Source organism: Clupea harengus, chromosome 9 (genome assembly GCF_900700415.2).
Source record: "Clupea harengus chromosome 9, Ch_v2.0.2, whole genome shotgun sequence".
NCBI lineage: Eukaryota > Metazoa > Chordata > Actinopteri > Clupeiformes > Clupeidae > Clupea > Clupea harengus.
Window position 1 is genome coordinate 21,067,003 of NC_045160.1, and position 23,098 is coordinate 21,090,100.

Consider the following 23,098-nt stretch of genomic DNA (forward strand, 5'->3'; position numbering starts at 1 on the left):
TTTCCACCAGCAGATAGATGCAGTATGTAGCTTGACAGGTTGCAACTGCATTAAATATTGAACTCCCAAATAGTTTCAGTTTACAGTTTTACCTTTGTGGGAGCACAGTACACTACTGAGCTACTGGGTTGTTGTACCCCAGGAATAACCTGGTTGACGCGCTTAGATCATTTAAAGATGATTACCCTCGGCAAGATAAAGTCCATACACGTCTTGCGTTCGTTAAACAGTTCTTCATTTATTGTCCATTAAAACGCAGAGCAACGACATGTTACTCAAACCTTCGCGGTATAGCGGTCAAAACCATTTGCCCTTCCGGGGTCAACACCTAACCACAACAGTAGGCTTCCTACCTATATGCCTAAAAACACCTGTGCAATGCACAGCAATACCCAGTGTACAAACAGGGACATTACACATTGAGTGACAACACATTTGGCTGTAGCAACCCATTTGGCTGCTACAACCTTATTTTAACCTGGGTGACTGGGTGATTAGTACATTTATTAGTTGTAGTCCTTAGTGGCATACAGTATATGTTGCTTTCCTACAATGTGTGTAAAGGTGACAGCAGTGGGTAGTGTGGTATGTTACTGATTAAGATCAAAGCTTATGCTGACTGATGAAGAAAGTGGCTGTTGACATGTCTATAAATCTATGTAGAAACACCATGGTAGAAACTTTTGCATTTTTGTTTTATTTTTAGTTGAAAAGTATTAAAGAAGTACGCAATTAGTTTATTCATTGCAATTTATGGATACATTTGTCATAAGTGGATTTGTTTTCTAATACAAAGCACTATACACTGCTAGTGACAGTTTTGACAAATGTGTGCACATTTTGAAATGTTGTGCCGTTGTGTAAGAGTCCAGGACAGGATGTTTGAAAGCACAGGATATGACTTTCAGTTATGAAAGTATTTCCCAGATGTCATTACAAAATAGACAAAATAGGTTGCTTTTCCTCATCTGCCACATTTCCAAGCTTTGCTGAGAATATGAGACACATTGATCAAGCAGTTCCCATAGCCAGCATACAGAGCACTGCAGTAATGGCATCATCACCTTCTCCCCTGCGGGACTGTGGACTGGATCTCAACACGGTCAAACTAGTGGCTTCATGTCTCTACTTCGTCGTGTTCATCCCTGCGCTTCTGCTGAACGTCATGGCAGCCTGGATCTCCTGGCACCTTAAGACCAAATCCTCATTCGTCGTGTACCTCAAGAACCTCATTGCGGCCGACCTTCTGATGAGCTTGATCATCCCGCTGAAGGCTGCCAGCGAGATTCCCGGGGCCCCGCAAGCGTTGCGTAAGTTTGCGTGCCAGTTCAGCAGCGTGGTCTTCTACCTCTCTATGTACATGAGTATGATACTGATGGGACTCATCAGCCTCGACCGCTTCTTCAAGATTGTTCAGCCCGCTGGGAAACGGGTCGGCCACAGTGTCCTGTTTGGCAGGGTGGTTGTCATCACTATCTGGGTTCTCTATCTCAGCATAAATACCATACCCACCATGGTACTCACCAGTGAGAAGCCTGCGAACGGCACTGCTGAGCTGTGCATGGCCATGAAGAATGACCTGGGGAAACGGTACCATAAAGCGGTAGTTATTGAGGGCAATGTGATTTTCTTTACTGTGTTGGTTGTCATTGGATTCTGCTACACGTGCATAGCGAAGAAGGTCATTGAGTCGTACCGAAACTCAGGGAGCACGAATGTTGAGGGGAAACGAAAGATCAAAGCCCGGGTGTTTATCGTTCTGGTGGTGTTCCTGGTGTGCTTCGCCCCCTACCACATCACACGCATCCCTTACGTCCGGCGGCAGGTGGTGAACAAGATTAACTGCCGCTGGGCCTCACTGAAGGTTGCTAAAAGCCTCACCTTGTGGCTCGCCACCACCAATGTCTGCCTAGACCCACTTATCTACATTTTGCTATGCAAAGCCTTTCGGGAGAAGTTGTATGAGCTCAGACTATTTGGGTATGGGTTATCCAAAACAGCCCAGGAAAACACAGAGGACTCTTCTGTTTCATAGGGTGGAGTTCACAGCTCACTGCGGCCACAGTTTCTCCTTTGTAAGGTTGAGACTGCATCTTGATGAACTCGATTAAAACTAAATTCTTGCATATGATTTTGAGAGATGTTTTATGGTCATCATGGCATGTACTCTTCAATGAAAAGTTTTGAATTTTAAGTAAAATGAATATATATTTTAAATGTAAATATAAAATGATTTTGTACTGTATATTAGGTATACAATGTTATATATATATATATATATATCTTTTGCTGTATAAACTATATAATGTCAATTACTACACATCTGTCAGAACGGTTTTATTTGTGCTTCATCTATTTCAGTTTTCTTGAAATAGAAAGATAAACATCACACCATTGAAAATAATCAATATTTTACTTTTGTATTCAAATATAGTTTTTGCTTAGCAATCCCTTATATTTCGTCCCAAGTGGTTCTGCCTCTCTGAACACAATCCATTCTTATTACCAATAAGGTCTGAAAGCTATGCAAGTGTACAAAAATATTACAGGCTAACACTCTTCCTTCAAATAAAACTGGTCTCATCACTGGATGAGTTGGCTTGAGAGCTAATTTCTGATTTGTAGGTCTAGGTGGCACGAGCTTACATTGATTTCTTACAATTTCCACTGACAAATCTGTGAGTGAACTACTGATGCATCAGAAGACTAGCATTTCTCTGCGGAGTTATTGTCGGAGCACTCTCACTTACAAAACAAACCTTATAAGCATCAGTCCTGTGGTAGAATCCACACACTCAATCATTTCAGCAGAACAATGAAATACCTTCACACTGAAATCTCTAAAATATGTTTATTTGAGCTAAGACAGTTACATGATCAACACCACATGGTTACTAGGGTTAGCTTGAGAGAGAGATTGAGAGAGGAAGAGGAGGTTACAAACAAATCTAGTGTGCTTCCTTGAAACAAAAACAAACACCTTGAGATGTTTGAGTTTCATATAGCATGTCCACAATGACAAAATACAAACCACATTGAGAAAACTGATGAACTACAAACAAAGAAAGGTCAGATGATATTCTACCCATATGCTATTGATAATCAATATATCAATGAGATGTAAAGAGTGGACACACACACACACACACAACAAAGCTTATTATGGCTGACATAAGTAAGAGGCTCTTATAACATTTTAAAAAGTATATAAATGTATATAGCAAAAACAAAACAGTCAAAAATACACTAAGTAAAACCTCCTTTAAAAATGTCACGGACGGCTAATAATGCGTCAGGTGTGATTCTTTTCTCTTTTTTTTCCCCCATTGGAATATTACCTATCATGATTCATTGATGCCACTGCTGAAGACTGAGGTAAAGTTTGTGATACCACTGCATCTCGGATGTAATCTAGTTGTATAAAACCTAAAGAAACCCTCTTTCCGGGGCCGACTGCCCTTACTGTGAAAAGCCCTTGGAACTGTGTATAAACTTGTGCGTATGCTTGGCTTTTGGAGTAAAGCTGTACGTAGTGTACAGAAATTGTGCGTACATTTGTTGCTAGAGCCGTAAGGCACTGGTTCTAAGAGGGTACCGGTTCTAGGAGGACACCTAGAGCAGAGCGTGGTTCTGTGCGTTATTTTTACAGGTTTCTCCATTGAGATAAGAGGTTGCAGCTGAGGTCAGGGTTGTGTTTTTACAAAACATGACAAAGCTGACTTCATTTGATTTTAGTCTACCCTGGGACAAACAGCGAATGTGTGCGGAATGGCTTAAATCTCCGTGAGAATGTGGGTCAGAACAAAAACCACACAAGCGACAGCAGCACGGACTTCACGCCACTGGCAACAAAATGGATTCTAGGGGTCGAGACAGACAGAAACAAGAGCAAGAAACAAGAGCAAGCGCACACAGCTCTACCAGTTGCATGTTAACAGCAGGACACAGGCTGTGAGCGCTGCTGACCACTTCTGCTTCTGTAAAGAGCTCTTCCATTTCCTGTGTGGTTCAGAAAACACGAAAAGGATGTTTTCATCTTATGGCCTCAAAATTACAGACTGCCTGTCGTCAACATTTCCATAGATAGTCCACTGCTGAACCTGCTGACGCCTGAAGTAGTGATCTTAAAAAAGTTTTACATGCATGCAACATGATGAACAGCAGTAGTGTTTTAAAAGAGTTTTTGAAACAGAACTAAAATCACGCTGGAGAGCATGTTTCGGAGAGCTTAGCTATAAGACTTGCTTGGGCAAGCTTGCTTTGGTTAATTAAAACCATAACTATTTTAAAGGTTTGGATGAAATGTATTGTGTATAAACATATTACGGATGTACGAATGACGTACAGTAGCTGGTTTGTGCAATACAACTGGGTGAAAGTACAAGACAATCCGTCACGAATTCCCTGTCTCATGATGGCATGGTCACTCACGCCCTGACCCCTACCATAATTGAGCTGACTGTCACATGGTGAGTGGGGGTGGGGTGGGGTGGGGTGGGGGTTGGGGTGTATGCCGACTCAAGTGAGGGCGGACACTGACATGATGAGTGGGTGGGGGTGGGGTGTATGCCGTCTCAAGTGAGGGCGGACACTGGGCCAATATCTTGACCAACTGGATCAGGGGGGCGGAGCAGAAACGTGTCTTTCATCAGGGCTGGGGGAACAAGAGTTACAGGAATTACACTTCAGAGCCAATACACACACACACACACACACACTGTACACACATACACACAGTATTCAATGAACACACACACACAGTGGTCAATGAACATACACACACACACACACACACAGTGTTCAATGAACATACACACACACACACACACACTTTTCAATGAACACACACACACACACACACACACTCACACAAACTGTTCAACGAACATACACACACACCCACTGTTCAATGAACACACACACACACACACACACACACTCACTCACACTCACACACACACACAAACACAAACAAACAAACAAACTGTTCACTGAACACACATACACACTTCCACACACACTGATTTACTGTACTAATGAAATGCATACCCATGCTGTCACACAAGCCAGGGGTGGCTCCCAGGAGGGGATCTCTGTCAGTCAACAGCTTGCTTTGCTGCTGGGGCAGCATCTCCAACTCATCGGGACCGTCGGAGTCCATCAAACAGTTCTGCAGAAAGAGAACGATAATAATTGACATTAATAATGATGGTACTTACAAGTACTGATTCAGGTAAGGTTATTATAGTCACTGTACCGTATTCAGCAATATTATGTAGTTTTTCACCATTTCAGGATATGTTTCTACGTAACTATGACATCCTCAAATACATTTTTTGATGGTATGCAGTCATGTGAAGGAGAGATAAACACTATCTGACCAGGGTAATATGTAGCTTTGTGCTCTGGGTCAGAAAGTCCATAAATGTATAGCCAAAATGCTTCAGCTAGCTATCTTCTATCAGTGCTGTTTGCAAAATAAGCCTGCTGGTTGTTAACTAGATATCTTGCTAATGTTAGACAAAAGCAAGGTAATGCCTCTTTAAATGTCATGGGACTCCATACACTACAGAGGCTCCTCGTCTCACCAACAGGTTGTGTGTCAGTAGTAGTTCCTCCTCTATCAGGCTGTTTTTCTGCCTCTTCTCCCACTTCAGCACCAGCGAGGGCACGTCTTCCTCTGCGTCATGGGGCCTGGGAAAGCAGAATCATCACACCACACTTTAAGGCAGCCGTAAGGAGTTTTGGTGCAAAAACTAGCGAGCTAACTACCTCAAAGGCATGCAAAAATACCAACAACAGCACAGTTGGCATGAATAAAGGCATACTAGCAGGCTAACTAGTGTCTTTTGGGGATATGGTTTGGCGATGTCGTGCTGCAAAAGCTTTTCTTACATTTTCACGAGGTGATCTGTCCCGGACTACAGAACTACATCATGCATAGCCTGAGCAGCTAGTGAGAATGACTGATATGTTTATCTGTCCATCACATGACCATCCACCATCAACATGAATTTGAAAATCATACCAGAAATGAGTTGTTTATAAAAACACAGCTCATAAAGTGGCAAAAGTGACATTTTACAGTTTCTTTAACTACCTGAAGCCCATTTCCTGACAACATCATTGAGCAAGCACCATAATTAATATGCAAGAGTGTGCACAGTGATCTAAGTCTTGCCGTTTCCGATGGTAGTTGTTCAACTTCACTTTGGGGAAATGTACCCCTTGACTGGGGTCCATGGTTATTAGGGGTGGGAAAAAAAATCGATTTTTCGATTTCTCTCGATTCTCTCTAGAACGATTCTGTCTCGATTCAGAAAAGTTCATAATCGATTTTTTAATAAAAAAATAAATAAAATAAAAATTTTAAATGAAATTTTTTTTTTTTTTTTTTTACACATTCATTTTGTGTTGAAATGCAAGCTGCATCGATTATTGCATTGTTCATTGAAAGTCATAATTGTGACAAGGGAAAGCTTTTTCTCTAATAAAAAATAGAGAAGGTAATTCATCTGTTGATTTTCTTTAATTATCAAACACAAAGTAGGAAGTGATTTGAGACTCTGAGTAGCAAACTCAGATGTTTTAAAAATCGACATGCATCGATAATCGTTTTATCGGTTTAGAATTGATAATCGATAATCGGTGTAGAATCGATAATCGGTTTAGAATCGAATCGTTGACCACTGAATCGGAATCGAATCGAATCGTGAGGTGCCAAGAGATTCCCACCCCTAATGGTTATATTCATGGGGGAGAGAACATGGAGACTTTGCTGATCGGAGTCTGAAGTAACCGTTGTGAAATGAATACAATAAATACAACTTTGGTGTTGAACATTGTTCCTCCACCGGCGCCCTGTGGCTTACCTCTTCCTGGAGGGCCCTGAGAGGGGTGCGCCGGGGGCGGGGTCTGTGGGGGCCAGAGCCTCTGCCTCAGTGAAGTGGGTCAGTGCGGTGAGCTGGAAGTCGTCATCCATAGAGATGTACGGTGCCAGCATTTCTAGGTCCATGTCTTCCACAACCTGAAGGACAACAGGTAATGGTCACCTGCAGCTTGAACCTAGATACTTTCTTCACAAAAAGTGGACCAAATAAATAGACTGTCTGTCTGTCTGTCTGTCTGTCTGTCTGTCTGTCTGTCTAGACTACTGTGGAGATGTGTGTGGTTATCAGAGAACACCAGTACCTCTGTGCAGCTCTCTCCACGTGCACCATCTGGTTTAATGGCAAAGAACCTCTCAACCTCGCCAGTGGCCAGTGGACTCTGCAGGACCCGAGGAGGGAGAGAGAGAGGGGGGAGGGGGGGAGGAAGGAAGTGAGAGTAAGTGGGTAGATGGAAAGCAGAAAGAAAGTTGATGAGTCATACTTTACTGAGAGAGATTAATTTCAATTTCATTTTATTTTTAAAAGTCACACAAGAGTAGGTGAGAGAAGTGAGAGAGAGAGAAAGAGAAGTGAGAGTAATCAAAGACTCTGAGACAGATATGATGAGAGCCTTACCAGTGTTGGTGCTGGAGATGCGGGCAGGTCGAAGATGGGAGAGAGTAGCTGGCACAGCTCGGGGCTGCAGAGCTCTTTGGGGAAATCGGGCAGTGAGTCCGGGCTCTCCGGGCGGCCGAAACACAGGTCTGCACACTCTGCATAATCAACGATCGCCACAACACACATTTATGAGCCCACTATGCAGGATCAGACCGGACAGCACCGGAACCAAAAACATGTCATTTCAAAGCACACAGGGATATGTGCTGCAGTTTTATCAGCAGTAGTATGACGTTTATTGGGTCCATTCATCCAGTATGTGGGAATGGCCACATGTCAGTGAGTATACTGAGATGTCTGCTAAGGATTGCAGTGATATTGGGATGGGATGTGTTGATGGCTAACTGTCTGGATTGGGTTCATGCCCAACTGTCCAAGAGTCCACTGGCAAGTATATTAAAATGGCTGCACGAGTGCTTAGTATGTGTGCTGAGATGTGTCCTTACCCAACTGTTAGTGAGTGCTTGATAAACAGTACAATGGCCCACCAAATACTATCGGAAAAGGGGTGTCCCTCTCTTCCAAGAACCCCCCTAACATCGCCCCTACCTTCCTCTCTTACCTTTCCTACCTCTACACCCCTCCCCCATACTACGTAATAACATGTGTAATGGACTACCATACCCGCACCTAACTATCTGTGAGAACACACTAAATATCCTCCTCAGGCTGTGTTGTGTAAGGGGACGTGTCCATTCCCACCTCTGAGGGGGACGATGGTGTCTCCTGGTGCGGGAGCGAGCTGCAGGAGCTCCTCTGGACTCTGCTTCAGACGGAGGTACAGCTCCCCTGAGGAGGAGGAGGTGCCACCGCTGCAAGCCTCCTTCTCCACCTCCTTCGGCACCTCCACCTTGACTTCCTCTGGAGGAGCAGGAGTTGGCGTGGAGCGAGTCTGCTCCGATGAGAATACCACGTCTGCATGCTCCACCCCACTAAGAGAGAGAGAGAGAGGGAGGAAAAGAGAGGGAGGGAGAAAGAGAGAGAGAGAGGGAGGAAGAGAGAGGGAGGGAGAGAGAGAGAGAGGGAAGAAGAGAGAGAGAGGAAGAGAGAGGAAGAGAGAGAAAGAGGGGGTGGTTGTTACCGCAGCAGGATGAATCAGCATGGAAAGCAGAACCAAGAATAGTGGGTTATGGCCATACTCTCAACACTTCGTGACAAATCAGACCTTCAGCAACCACCAACAGTTACACAATCGCATGCAATTACTTTTTCTAATATCAGTCAACAACTAAATATATAATGTACATGTTGTATATTTTAAGATACAAGCTTATTATGTCTCCAAAATAATATCATTGCAGTAATCCTAATTGAGTATAATTGACACAAATTAGCTACTTATTTCACCTATACCTGTAATTTACTGAGAAAAAAATAGCTAAATTACAATTACTAATCAAATTGTTGGTGATTACAAAAGGGGTTACTGAATATATCTGAATATATTCTTTTCAGTAAAAACCTTTAAAGCTTATATGTAGACATTCATTCTGTTGCTTAGCATCTTTTCGCCGTCTAGACAGGCTCCATTCACTTGGCATCATGATGTAGCCTGATGTAGCCAATCAGAGTCTCATTTTAGACTTACATTACTGGTTAATTGTGATTGGAGCAAGAACCTTACTGGTTAATTGTGATTGGAGCAAGAACATTACTGGTTAGTTGTGATTGGAGTAAGAACATTACTGGTTAGTTGTGATTGGAGTACGAACAGAAGATACACAGCAGAGGCATGATTAAGAAACCCCTGCCATGGGTAGAAACACGGGCATGGCACTTTGCATTACACGTGTTCCTGATATATCCACATATTTTCAGAGGCAGACCTGAGGATGAAGTTGAGGCAGACCACGGCCTCTGGCTGGGACGTCCTGCTGTTGTAGATGACCGTGGCCTTGGTCTCTGCCCACACGAAGCCCCCGTTCTTAGCCAGGAAGCGGTAGTGTCTGGTGCTCACCTGCCCCTTGGACATCACTGTGGAAGAGGATTGTGACATGACATTTACATGTATTAGCAATTAGCAGAGGCTTTTATCTGAAACTACTTAAAAGTAGTGACTTAGAGTAACTTGGACAGCACTGTGGAAAAGGATTGTGTTATGACATTTACATGTATTAGCAATTAGCAGAGGCTTATATCTTAAATTACTTAAAAGTAGTGACTTTGAGTAACCTCCTAGGACCCACGTCCAGTCTGATGCTGCTGTGGTTAGCATCAGTTGTTTGAGCAACTTCAACTGCGAATACCCACAGTTGAGGGTTGCTGACTTGTTTTATTCTCACATTCAGCTGCTATTCCTCTGCATGGGTAAATGCACTCTGCTAGATAAGTTAGACCTGTTAAAGGATGGGGTGAAATTCTGGTGAACAATTGGTGAAATGTGTGGCACGAGCTGCTCCACATGTGTTTCCTCACAAGAGAAGCGTGACCATTATTCTCGTTTCGCAAGAGGCAGATCAGTGACGCACTCTGTCCCGTGTTCACGGCTGGTATTAACATGCGTCTTTGGTGATTGATCCGATCGCAAGTGGACAGTGCACTAATGAAGTCTTCGACGAAGTTACACCTTGGATTTACTCACAGTGACAGTAATATTTTCTGAAGCAAGGCTCTATTCGTGGCACTGTCATGCTCAATAAGCTGAAAGCACATTCCAAAGACAGAAAGAAACGCAGTGAAACAGCTCCACGTCAGCCATATTGGATGCATTTCAATTGTGGCCTTCAGAAAAACAGTAGCCAGTCTGCGTTGCAGTAAAAGTTTGTATTTCTCCCACTGCGCGTTTTTGATGTGGAGGCATCAACAATGTTTTAGGCTGTATTGGTAGGAGGGTCTAGAGCAAATAGCGCTACACTCTAATCTTCTACACAGCCTCATCTTGGAATTTTATGGGTAACACTTTATAGTCCGCTTACAGAGACTTTACAGATGGTTTGTTGAAATTCAAGTTGAGTCTTTCTAATTGCTCATTGAACATAACCTTAACCAAACCTAGCGCCTAACCTTAACCTTTAACATAGATTGTAGATGTAAACACACCAGCATGACTGCCTAACCATAGAACCTGAGCAGCGGGATACAACAACAACAACAACAACAACAACGATACAACAACAACAAAGCTGCCTTCATGAGCATTTCACTGGGGTTTTCAAACAGGCACCTTCCTTCATCAGTGTTTCATTGAATTAGGGTCACAACACCTCCAGAAGGCTCAACACTGGTGTCTGGCGTCCCAGACCCACCCCCCTCCATACTCACGATTGGTTAGGACCTGTTACTTCCATGCCAATAACCAGATACACCACCTTAACATACACCTCGACAATATTTCACATAGCTCATGTTAATTCATGACCCCAAGTAGTCTGCGGTCACCTCAGCCACAACCACACTCACTTCTTCAGCATTTAAAAGCTCCTTTGAGTGGCCGTCCTTGAAAACCAAAATAATAAAATATCTCCACTCGTGTTGTGTGTGCCTGCAAACCACGTTGCCTCTATTGAGTGAAATTAGACTTCATAAAACTCACCTAGGCCTCATGTTGACCAGGTGTAAACTAGGCCACAGACTCACACACACACACACACACACACACACACACAGTCAGTCAGTCAGACACACACAGTCAGTCAGTCAGTCAGTCAGTCAGACACACACACACAGTCAGTCAGTCAGTCAGTCACACACAGTCAGTCAGTCAGTCAGTCAGTCACACACCACAACTCTCTCACTCCTCAAACATGTCCAGAATTATTTTGTTGATCGTCATTCTTTCACACATTTTTAATGCAACACTTTTTAATGAAAACTCACAAGTCTGAAGGCTCTTGGTCACATGATTGAAGTCCAAGGCGTGATAGTACTCGAAGGCCGACCGGCCAATCAGGTCCTCCGGTTCATAGCCCACGAGCTCTGTTACCCTGCAGGCAGAGGAAGTGTTGCTCAAAACTGAGTGAGATTTTGCTGCAAGCTTCACACATACAGTAACCACATTGTTACTTCATAGACTCACCACTGCTGCAACGATAGCACTCTCATTTAAATAGGCATGTCTGTTCGACAGAGCTCAACTTAACTTCCCCAAAAGTATTCCAGAAGTCGGTTTCAGTTTGAGAGTTAAATAAGGCATATGGGTAACAGAGTGTGGGAAGATGAGCCAGTGCATTAGTTGACCCACCACCTGTCTCTCGGCAACCATACACAATTTTTTTGTCATGTGACCCTAAATTTAGTTTGCACTCTCCATTTTCAACTTGCTGTGCAAGAAAGAAGATGTGGTAAGCATATGTTTTCACAAGAAATGTATTTATTTTTTTTTCAGTGAAAGAGAATTTTTGGCATATCAGGTATAATCAGTCTCACACAAAATTATCTCTGTCTTAAAAAGTTGTATCAGATATGGTGATGAACTGGCACTTTTCCCAAAATGGTGGCTGTGGGGCAACATGAGCCAGAGCCTTGGGGGTAAGTCAACCAGTGGTTCATCTTACCCCCTCATGTTAACATGAAGATAAGTCAAATACCTGGTGCTAAAATTAGTGTTGAAGAATGAATAACTGACATTCTATTTCATAGTTTAGTTGTCATGCCAATGTAATTACAGAGGAAAAACAGATGGGGCTCCAAAGTCATGTGCTTGTCGCCCTAGTTTTTGTTTACCTCCTGGTGGATGATGTAGAAGCATCACTCTTGTTTTTCCATTTTGAAGTAGCATTTTCCATGTTACACACATGTTAGTGTTTATACAAAGTTTGCAATTATACAGATAATCAGAGCATTATGTGACATGTTGATATGTATGTTATGGTATGTTTATAGGCTAAAATGTTTGCTATTATGCCAAACATACAGTTGAGAGTCTACAGTTTTAATATTCTATTTGAGTTAAGTACACTTTTTTATTATATTTCTGTCTCCTATTCCCTTGGCTATAGGTCAATTTAAATAAAACAAAAAATGGCTCATCTTTCCCCACACTCCCCTAACAGTTTCACTTTTGAATTCTCACCACCCCACCCCCCGCTATCCCATGCTTATAATTATTTATTGTTGTTGTTGTTGCTGTTGTTGTATTGTATGTGTTTGTTGTCCTCGTTTTAATGAGTAATTTGGCGAGTTTTTAGGCGTGTTCCCACCTGCCGTCGCACTCGGTGAAGCCGAGGTCCATGTTGTGGCGTGTGAGGAAGGTGCTGCAGTCCAGCGGGAACTCCACGCTGGAGGGGTGAGGGACGGGCTCACACAGCAGTGTCAGGTAGCTGCCAAGAGGGGGCGCTGTCCCACCCTCAGCCCTGTACTGGCGCATGTGGCCCGTGCAGTGGAGAACCTTTGAAAGGGGATGAAAAGCATCATAAGTAGCATGATAGCATGATCCTAGCGGATGCCCTGAGAGTGTTACTGAAGAGGGGCAAAGACATGGCTCTTCTGCTGCACAAAAGATTGTGTTCTGGCATGGTTCAAGCCCTCCAATCTAGCCCTTTGCTTTTATGATGGTCTGTGTGTGTGTGTGTGTGTGTGTGTGTGTGTGTGTGTGTGTGTGTGTGTGTGTGTGTGTGTGTGTGTGTGTGTGTGTGTGTGAGACTGTCTGTGAGTGTGTGTGTGTGTGTGTGTGTGTGTGTGTGTGTGTGTGTGTGTGTGTGTGTGTGTGTGTGTGTGTGAGACTGTCTGTGAGTGTGTGTGGGTGTGTGTGTGTGTGAGACTGTCTGTGAGTGTGTGTGTGTGTGTGTGTGTGTGTGTGTGTGTGTGTGTGTAGTGTGTGTGTGAGACTGTCTGTGAGTGTGTGTGTGTGTGTGTGTGTGTGTGTGTGTGTGTGTGTGTGTGAGTGTGTAGTGTGTGTGTGAGACTGTCTGTCAGTGGCCTGTGAGTGGCCTGCAGCCCTATGCAGTGAGTCCTCTGATCTCACACACAGCAGTTAAGCCCACTGGAAGAGAAGGCGCTGCACAGAAACAGTGCAATGAATATCCCCATTTAGAGCCTAAATCAACAAACAAGCCAAGGTAAACAACACAACGATAACATCACTTTTAGACCCAATTAGCAGCTGACTGTGTGTGTGTGTGTGTGTGTGTGTGTGTGTGTGTGTGTGTGTGTGTGCGTGTGTGCACGCAGGGGGTAAGTTTTTCTGGCCTTCGGGATCTGGGAAGTTACTGTGTGTGTGGGTGCGTTCTACTAATATACTCGGCCTACTCAGAAAAACAGCACACTACACAGTATAGGGGGTACATTCTTCTGGCTTCCCTTATCGGTAGCAGGAAAGTGTTGACAGGTTAATAAGTACTCTGTGTGAGTGTGTGTGTGTGATTTCTCTGCGTCTACCTTCCAGGTGGCAGACTTGATGTTGACTGTTCTTCCTCTGCTGGTCAGAGTGCTCTTCATCCTCAAGAAGAAGTTGCACTCCGTCTGTCTGTGACTCTGGGTCTTCTTGAAGGGTGCTTCAGGGAGGAGAAAGGGAGGTTCGGAGTTAATACAAAGACACGGCTGTCTTTAAACTGCCATGGCTGACCACAGTTTTAGGGTTAGCAAACATATATTTGATACTTTCTGTAATTAAACTGAGAGGGGTTCGGCACAGTTTCACCCGAGCCACTGGAGATGCTAAGGAAGGTTGCCAGATGTGTATCTGAACTTGACTGTAATTAAACTAGGAGGGATGAGCAGGGAGGGAGGTTGCCAGTTCTTTACCTGGTTTGATGGTCAGGAGATCACGCAGCTCCTCTTGGTCACACGGGTGGACAAAATCATAGGCGCTTTGGCCAAGCAACTCCAGCTAAACAATAGCACAGCACAGGACACAAGACAAAACAACACTAATGTCAACGCAGGGATACAGAAGTATTGGTCAAATATAACACGCCATACTGCGCAACACATGAGGTACACAGAAAGTACTCTTCATGCTATTGACTACAGACTATGTTAATACTTGTTAGACGTATCCTATCTGCAGATTCTGCACACAGACAAGTTTGTGTGAATGACCCTTACCTTTGAATCCACTTACTAAAACACACATTAAAACAACAATGTACTGTATGTTGTGTATTCTACACATCACAGCTTCAGAAAACAAAATCATCCCCCAAAACCATGTAACAGTGTGTCCAAGGGCAGTGTTGTCATGTCTGGACTCTGTATACTGATGATCAAGGCGATCAACCATCTATTTTTAGCGCCAGTTCAAATAACTAGGTCACTTCCCCTCTCCACTCTCCATAACTTAATCCTGACAGATACAACATGGGAATAGTGCAGGGTGGGTGAGAAACAGTTTAACATGTACTTTTTATTAAATCAGTATTCATTTATTAAATGACTGTGAAGTCTCCCTTAGGCCAAAAGTCAAAGAGCCTGTGAAACCATAGAGTAGAGTACGCAATGCTCAGGAAAACATTTCTGTTTAATCAGTCCGTGCAATGAACCGGGAGGAGGTGTGTTTAGCATGTTATTTGGCCAAGGTCCTGAAGCGCCTCACTGAGACAGATATCCCTGCTGAATACCTCGCCACAGTGCCCCCCCCCCCCCCCCCCCCCCCCTCCCCCCAAGGGCTCGATCAACAGGTGAGTTAGGTATCTCACCACAGGGGCCGAGGGGAGGGGGTGGAATGCGGCTGAAAGTGAATTAAGTGACGTAGGGGAAGAATACTGAGCGGTTTAGCGTTCCTGCTGGGTAAGGAAGCAGGAAGCCTCAGGCCAAAACAACAAGGTGAAAATGCCATTTAATCTGGACCAAACAATGGTTGACATTCTTGAACGGTTTCAAAAATTGATTAAAGGTGAAGCAGGTCTTACTGTCAAAATAGTAAACAGACTTATATAAATACACTATTGATATAGTGCATAAAGATGGTTAAGGGGCAGGGGGCACTAAATTGTACAAGTAAACTAAATTGTGAACTAGTACAAAAAGAACACATCTGAAATTGTTATATATATATATACACACATATAAAGTGTGTGTGTCAATACTGAGAAAATGCCATCATGTCCTCACACTTTTGGAATTAAATGGTGGCTGTGGATCTAAGAGCATTTATAGCTTCTGAAAACATGAACGACATACAACTCTACAACAGGTGTCCCTAACAGGTTGAGGTTCTCAGCTCAGCTGACCTGGTTGATCCCGAGGTGCTTGTCCACGCTGTCAGACAAGAAGACCAAGTCGCCATCTTCAGTTATCACCATGACGAAGCCGTCCAGCGCATGCTGGTAGAGGCTGTCTGTGGCCTCCTCTTCACTCTTCCTCAGTTCCTCTATGTCAGGGGCTGGCTCTGCGTTAGCATCACCTGCAGGATCAAAGACGCACACACACCCACACACACACCCACACAAACACACACTTTGTATTGGTATGTATACATTGAAGTGGGTGGAAACAGTCTCTTGTTTAAGGCTGTGGTCTGCCTTGGCACAAGTGCGTCATTGAGCCCACTTAACCAGATTCTGTAGTGTTACAATGAAGCTGTCATCCTGATAAGTATGCTGTCTGTGGCATCAGTCCATAGCGGGCATTCTGATATTCAAATATAACCCTACACGTTTTCTTCGTGTGTTCAGAGGCCCGAGGTGAATTAGTTTGTGTTGCGCGTGAGCGCCCACCTGTGGCGAGGATGCATTGCATGCGCATGTAGCTGAGTGCCACCCGCACGATGGCGGCCTTGTCCAGGTGCGAGGCGACGCGGCGGGGCAGCGGCAGGCTGTGCGCCAGCTCGTAGAACACCTCGGTCTCCTGGCTACGCCGGGAGCGCGCCGCATCACGAGACCGCACCTTCCGCAGGTCTGAGCTCATCCTGGGGAGATACAGAATACAACAACATACACATGAGTGGAATGTAACCGACAAAATATATACAATATATATATATATATAATATATAATGTATACTAAGGCAGTCAGATGTGATTCAATTTTGAATATATTTATCTTTCGTATTTTAGTTCAGTTGAATTTCATGTGTATTTTATAGCTATTATATTTGAGTGAAATGACACAATCAATGGAAGCTGTGTCATGCTGTGTACAATAGCAGTCTGTCTAAATCCCCCAAGAGGATATCCAAGTGCAGAGAACGATTTCTCTTAAAACTTGGAGAAAACCCTGACTCTAAACTGGCACAGGACTTGAAAGATAAAGTTAAAGACTCACGGAGAGCACGGGACAGAGGAATACTGTTAGAGGGACAGGAAATGCTTGCATGAGAGGAATCAAAATCGACCGACATTAGATAGCAGGAAGGCAAGTGAGAGGGAGTAACAAATATGTCCATAAACTTCCCTGCTATGGCAGATACAGACCAATCCCAGTCTATTAACAAACACTAAAGACCATAAACACAGCCTTGTCCACAGAACTCATGTTGAGTTGATCCATCTTTTTGTCAATATGCCAAGAGCACAAAGAGTCATAAAAAAGGCCACTATGCACAGTAAACACAGTTACATTCAGACACATCGACTATGTAGTCTACATAGAAGGCTGAGTTGGTTTTACCATATGCACGCTGCAGACAAAACAGTCCCTTTCCTTCTCAAGCATGTTACTAACCTAAGGCTACACGACTCCACAATAGCATCCAGGCAAACTGTGATGGGTTGGTGCCACCTTTTGTGTAGCCAGACACACCAAACCGACATAAAAAAAAAACTAGTGGCGACAAAGGCTGACTATTGCCCCATGTCGCCTGTATCTGGGTCAAAAAGTTGCACTTGAACACACTGCAAAGACTGCAACCATTTTGCACCTGTATGAGAGGACATAACTCTCCATACCAGCAGGTGGCGGTAGTCTGTAGTCTGCTGCATCAAAAAGGGAAACAAGAAGATCTGTTGCAACCAGGGTTGCCAGGTCTGTGTGACAAAACCAGCCCAATGGCCAATCAAAACCAGCCCAAAACCAGCCCAATGGCCAATAAAACCAGCCCAAAAACCAGCCCAATATCAGAACTCAAAATATGCCCCTGCCAAACCATATAGACTGCTTTTAAAGTCCAACAGCATTGCTATCATTGCCAAATGTATTGTAATATCTACAAAGTAACACCAAATGTTTAGTATGCCAGCATTAAAAGCAGTTTTCCCTAAACAGTTATTTCACCTGGGTCCTAAAATGGCCTTGTGTAATTAGATAGAGTTGGGATCGAGTGGCGGGAGACAGAGCATTTTAGGTGCGTGTGTGTATGTGGGTGTGTATCCATGTCCATGTGTGTACGTGCTGATCTGGAGTCAGTTTGGTAGGATTTGGGTATAAATACATTATTTCATTTAAAATATGGATTTTTATTTAAATATATTTATGTAATTTGCATGCAAAATAGGTCTACTCGAACCAGCGGACAAAAAATGCAACCCGCGGCAACACTTCAAAAGTAGCCCAATTCCGCGGGAAAACCGCGGACCTGGCAACACTGGTTGCAACAGACACACAAGAGATATGCAGTATGCAGCTGGGTTTTAATCTACACACAATGGTTTTGTCATTTTGCAGCCCAGCCACTGGTCAAATAAAGTGAGCTAAGTTATCTCATGCACATCATAAAAAGCAAATATATGAAAATGTGGGCTCAACTTTAAGCAGGCTCCTACTTTAGACCTTAAACTGCATTACAAAAAAATGACAATTTAAATCTATGCACGAAGACAGCACTGAATTTGCTAATTCACGACGAGTGTTGATTTTTAAACCTGTGAGTGATACATTTTTTGCGTTTAATGCATTCAGGTACATTCACCCAACAAAGCTAGTGAAATAACCATACTGAATCATTATTCAACAAAACATGTAAAGCTGGTTGCACTCACACACATCACAAAAACATCAAGAGTATCTTCAGACATCAGACTGTTGACAGCAACATTCCAAATGTCTTCCCTGGCAAAACTTCAGATCACTCCCTTTCTCTAATACCAACCTTTTCTGAAACAATGTCTTCGTTGAGACAAACTTGAGACAACCCTTGTTGTGTGTGCCTGCTGCCTACCCGATCATGGGGGGATGTGAGTGTGTATTTAGCCTGTATGTCTTTTGTGTGGCGTCTACGTCAGGATGGGGGATGTGCGGGATCCTATAGGGTCGGCATGGGGCACGCTGAGACATGAGGCCGGGGAGTGTTTCTGCCGCTGCACCTAAAACTTCAGCTGGATGTTATTAGCGGTCTTCAAAACACAGGACACTGAGGCGACGTGACGGAGCGTAGCTACCAACCGCTTGTTTCCAATTGTCTATCATTTGTGTTATTCTGGAAAGAATCGGTCACATGGACATCTCCCGACTATTCTTCCATGTGGATTTGGGTTCTGTTTAAATCTCTGAGCCGAGTCACAGACAACAATCTTGGAACACATATTTCCAAATTTCATAACTAGTAGTATCGCGAAACTTCGCATCACTCAGAGATATGACGCATATCATTACAATCAATCACCAGTAGTAACTGTTGTGTTGTGAGATACTGCATCAGCTCTGAAATCGCTTGAACCCTTCATAACGATCTACAATGGGCACAAATGTCTTAACTGGACCATTATATTTCATTTAATTTTTATTTGCAACAAACACGTCGCAACTCATACGGTCTTCAACCATAATTGCCGACTTTATTTCCCTGTCGTGGCTATCTGAAAGATAATATAATCGCTGTCATGACATATAGTCCAGCCTTCCTTACTGCCCCTGACACTGACTGTAAAAAATATGTTTTAGTCACTGCCAGTAATAACCATGTTACAAGCCTAGAAGTGAATGCTGCAAGAGATTCTAGGGGTTAACATATAGTTTATGGAAGCAAGCACAGCAAAGTCAATAACCAATTCACTCTCACTCTAATTGAAAATTAAATATCTTCTTCAACATTATGTACCTTTTTCCAAAGCCATGAGAAAAAAAATCTCCCCCCAAAAAATGCCAATGTTGAAGGCAAAAAGACACTTAAAGCACCCCATCAGATGATTAAGTAGGCTACTGCTTGTTGTCAAAAGAAACGTAAAGCACCCTATCAGATGATTCAGTAGGCTACTACTTGTTGTCAAAAGTGATCTGGGCCGTTGTCTTACCAAGCCTGCCCTTGGATGACCTCCATTCAGGATGACTGAATTCCAACCACCCTGTTATTACTCTCAGCTAGATAGTAACCTGATGTTGTGTTTCAATAGCTGGAAGCAGGCTAAGTGGAGGTCTGCCACTCATCTGGCACAGGGTCAAGAGGGCCAAGAGAGGCCAGGCACTGAAAAATAAATGGCTGCATTCTTAGTCTTGGTAAGATGTTAAGGAGACAAGTACTGTCTGAACCCATGATGTGTAGGCTATGCACTTATAAGGGTTGTTTTCAGAGGATGGTTGCTTGCAGCGTGCCCTCAACTCCCCTAATCCTGCTTCAGAGAAACAAACACACTTCCTGCAAGACTGGCCAAAACAATGTAGCCTATAGAGACCAACCCATATGAGTAAAATGACCTCTCTCTCTTGACCAACACGTGCAAAAGCACTGCACATCCTATGGAACTACATGGGGACATGGCTCAGAAAATCACATCGCCTCCTGGGAGCACAAAGCACAGATGGTGGGAAAAATCTCCTTCTCCTCTTTTATCAGCTTTTATGTGCAGTCTTGCAGTGCTTATCTGTCAATCAGAGGCAGGATGTGTGGTCTAAATAACACTACTTCTGACGGAAGGCTTCATGGCCATGGATTGAGGGCCATCATTTTGTCAGTCCAGTCCTCTGGCTCATGCAGTCCTGAAGGGATCTACTTTTTTTATTCGAGAGGGCTATAGTGGTTCAGGGAGGTAGAGGAGTGATTCAGCAATCGGAAGGTTGTTAGTTCGATCCCGACTCCTCCTCACCAAGTGTCGAAGTGTCCTTGAGCAAGACACTGAACCCCCAACCGCTCCTGATGTGCAGGTTAATAGATAGTAGCCTCTGCCATCGGTGTGTGAATGGGTAGATGTCTGAGGCATTCATCTGTAAAGCGCTTTGAGTGCTCTATGAGTAGAAAAGCACTATATAAATGCAGTCCAATAACCATTTATTTTCTGCAATCTTGCATCCCATACAGGCCCCTTCCTATGTCGTAGAATTCCACACCTTTGTGCGTGTGTCTGGCATGGGCTGGCATGGGCGGGCATGGGTGAGCCTTGGCACGTGGCCTGCCTACACATGATATACTGTGTGAAATACTGTGGGATCCTTGTGACTTGCTGGTACAGGGTGACTTTCACTCATAGCAACACATAATCTCCAGTATGTTTTTATTCCTCTAGCTAGATCAGTTCTGGAATTTTCCAGGCAGCCAATAAAGTCTGGATGAAGTTATGTTTAGCCTATACATTTGAGCAATGATATATGTATACTGTTGGACTTAAGGGGCCAGTGTGATATAACATTGTGACTTTACAAACTATGCATCACATGTGAGGTCTATAACTTTGAGGTCTACAACCTCTTGATCAGACTACAGCATAAATCATATAGTCAACAATCTCTGAAGTTATCACATATTTGACAAATCATTTGAAATCAACAAATAGTGTGCTAATACAGACAGGCTACTGATAAAATATAAAAAACATTTCAGAAGCAGCTGCGAAATCATACATTTGTCTTAAAGATGGATCAAAGGTGCAGGAATGAGCTCCTTGTCTGTTTTAACCCTTAATTGCATTTTTCTGGCCTTGTTAAAAGAATACAGACAAAGTCTAACATGGAATTTAACCACACAAAAAAATCATTACTGTTCCTTTAAGAAAGGAGAGGAGAGAAGTAACTCTGAGGAGAGCTAAAAAAAACTATGGAAAAAAAAAACACATGGGGAAAAAACAGTGGTGCTCACTAGTGGAGACATTTGTGAAGAACACCTGATTGTAACTTTCCATTTCCCTTATTCTATTCTGAATTGGCATGAGTAAGCTACCATAGGATCAATACAGAAAACACACATACACACACGAGAGCTCAGGCACGCTGGAAATCCTGTGAGTGCAGAGATGTGTTTGCAGGAACACTGTGTCCTTGAACAGCACACACACACACGCTGGGGAGACCTGACACTTTCTTGGCAACTGTTTTACAGTAGACATACATGCACTGTGCTAGCAAGAACCTAGCCTATTTGCAGGAGTCTTATTCCACTGCTGTCTGACTAGTATGGGACGAGGACAATTCCCCTAGGGAAAAACTCCTCCACCTGAGCAGCCACAAAGAATGGGCCAGGCAGTTATGCAACTGTAATAAAATATACCGGTGATAGCCTTCCTCACTCTCGCTCCATATGTGTGTGTGTGTGTGTGTGTGAGAGAGAGATAATGAGGACAGTGTGTGAGCCAGGCTGAGGAAACCTGCAATAGGTCTTTAAAGCGCAGAGAACACAATGTACTCTCAAACGTTTCAGGATCTCATGAACATTGATATACTTTTACCATATGCCATTACTCCAACAAATCACGACAAATCAAGGCAGCTTTATCAAAGCGCATGGCTACTCAAATGGGATTTGCATATGTTCTGTATCAGAAGCGTGGCAGATTCAGTCGGCTTGCATTGTTTACAGTGCAGACGCATTCAGTCCGTCTGTTAGCTAATGTAGGGTTGACTAAATGAGTCAACTTCTGCCATCGAAAACGTGACTGATAAATGAACACATCCGTAGATTGCGCACGAACTAGTGATTTCACAATCTACGCTTAATAGTTATCAGTGAAAACAGTAATCTACTTTCAGGGTACATGTTGTTATCGGGACATTCGGCTAAATGGCTGTTACTATCGGTTACAAGACTGTTACTATCCTGGCCTTTGGAGTTTCGACTGTCAAACATGCAAAGTTAATCCCAGTCAAAGTAACTACTATGCCGGAAAACCAGGGATTTTTCATTGCGTTCTGCCAGCAAAACGATAATACACTATATTGAGTTGTGGAATGTCTGATGTTAGCATAAATCCTCAGCTCTCGTCCAGGGCAATAACTTTACGACAGCACTGTTATGAAGGGCTTCATTAAGTCTAAATTTAGTTCTGCCCAAGGGAAATTACCAACTATTGTCAACTTAGTTGCAAATGTCTTCGGTGCAGTTGAAGTTGGCCAGACTGTATAGGGAACATATCCTGGGTAGCTGGGTAAATTGCTAGCTATCATCACTACATCTAGCTATTTTTTCCAACCCTTGCTATGATGCCAGACCAATTTCGAACTATTATGCAAAGAACCACTCCTTAGTAGGTTAAATATCAAATTGTCTTACCCCTTTGGCTCAGCAGCAGCCTTCATGCTGAAATGTAAAAAGTGACTTCCACTCTTCGTTTACCCTCTCGTAGATGTTCTACAATAAATAAAACCACAAGCAATGCATGTCTTGTTAGATGTGAGGGGGCGCCAGCGAGTCTCTGAACAACATGGACAGTTTAAAATAAAAGTGGTCTTATATTGTCAAAGTAAAAGTCGACGGTGAGGGTTCCTCATAGTTCAAATAACTAAAAGTCAATTCATTTTCGTGTTTTATTTATAGTACTACTTCTGGGAATTGTTACTGACGTTATGAACTGTTCCTTCACAATTTTTCATCAAAT

At 43.3% G+C, this 23,098-nt stretch overlaps 2 protein-coding genes across 2 annotated transcripts; one reads left to right on the forward strand and one right to left on the reverse strand.

Annotated features, from left to right (window-relative positions):
• Positions 1 to 853: 853 nt before the first annotated feature.
• LOC105909705 (P2Y purinoceptor 13-like) lies at positions 854 to 2,604 on the forward strand. Its single transcript, XM_012838347.3, has one exon. The coding sequence runs from the start codon at positions 911 to 913 to the stop codon at positions 2,033 to 2,035; it is 1,125 nt and encodes a 374-aa protein (XP_012693801.2). The 5' UTR covers positions 854 to 910; the 3' UTR covers positions 2,036 to 2,604.
• A 233-nt stretch (positions 2,605 to 2,837) lies between these two features.
• On the reverse strand, positions 2,838 to 22,920 carry hif1al (hypoxia inducible factor 1 subunit alpha, like). The gene is made up of 15 exons (XM_012838393.3): positions 22,774 to 22,920; positions 16,142 to 16,332; positions 15,656 to 15,828; positions 14,229 to 14,313; positions 13,863 to 13,978; positions 12,686 to 12,873; positions 11,364 to 11,470; positions 9,374 to 9,521; positions 8,250 to 8,479; positions 7,506 to 7,642; positions 7,192 to 7,269; positions 6,873 to 7,027; positions 5,589 to 5,694; positions 5,050 to 5,170; positions 2,838 to 4,654 (listed from the first exon to the last, which is right to left on the reverse strand). Exons 1-15 carry the CDS (start codon positions 22,797 to 22,799, stop codon positions 4,575 to 4,577), a joined length of 1,941 nt encoding a protein of 646 aa, XP_012693847.2. The 5' UTR covers positions 22,800 to 22,920; the 3' UTR covers positions 2,838 to 4,574.
• Positions 22,921 to 23,098: the final 178 nt, after the last annotated feature.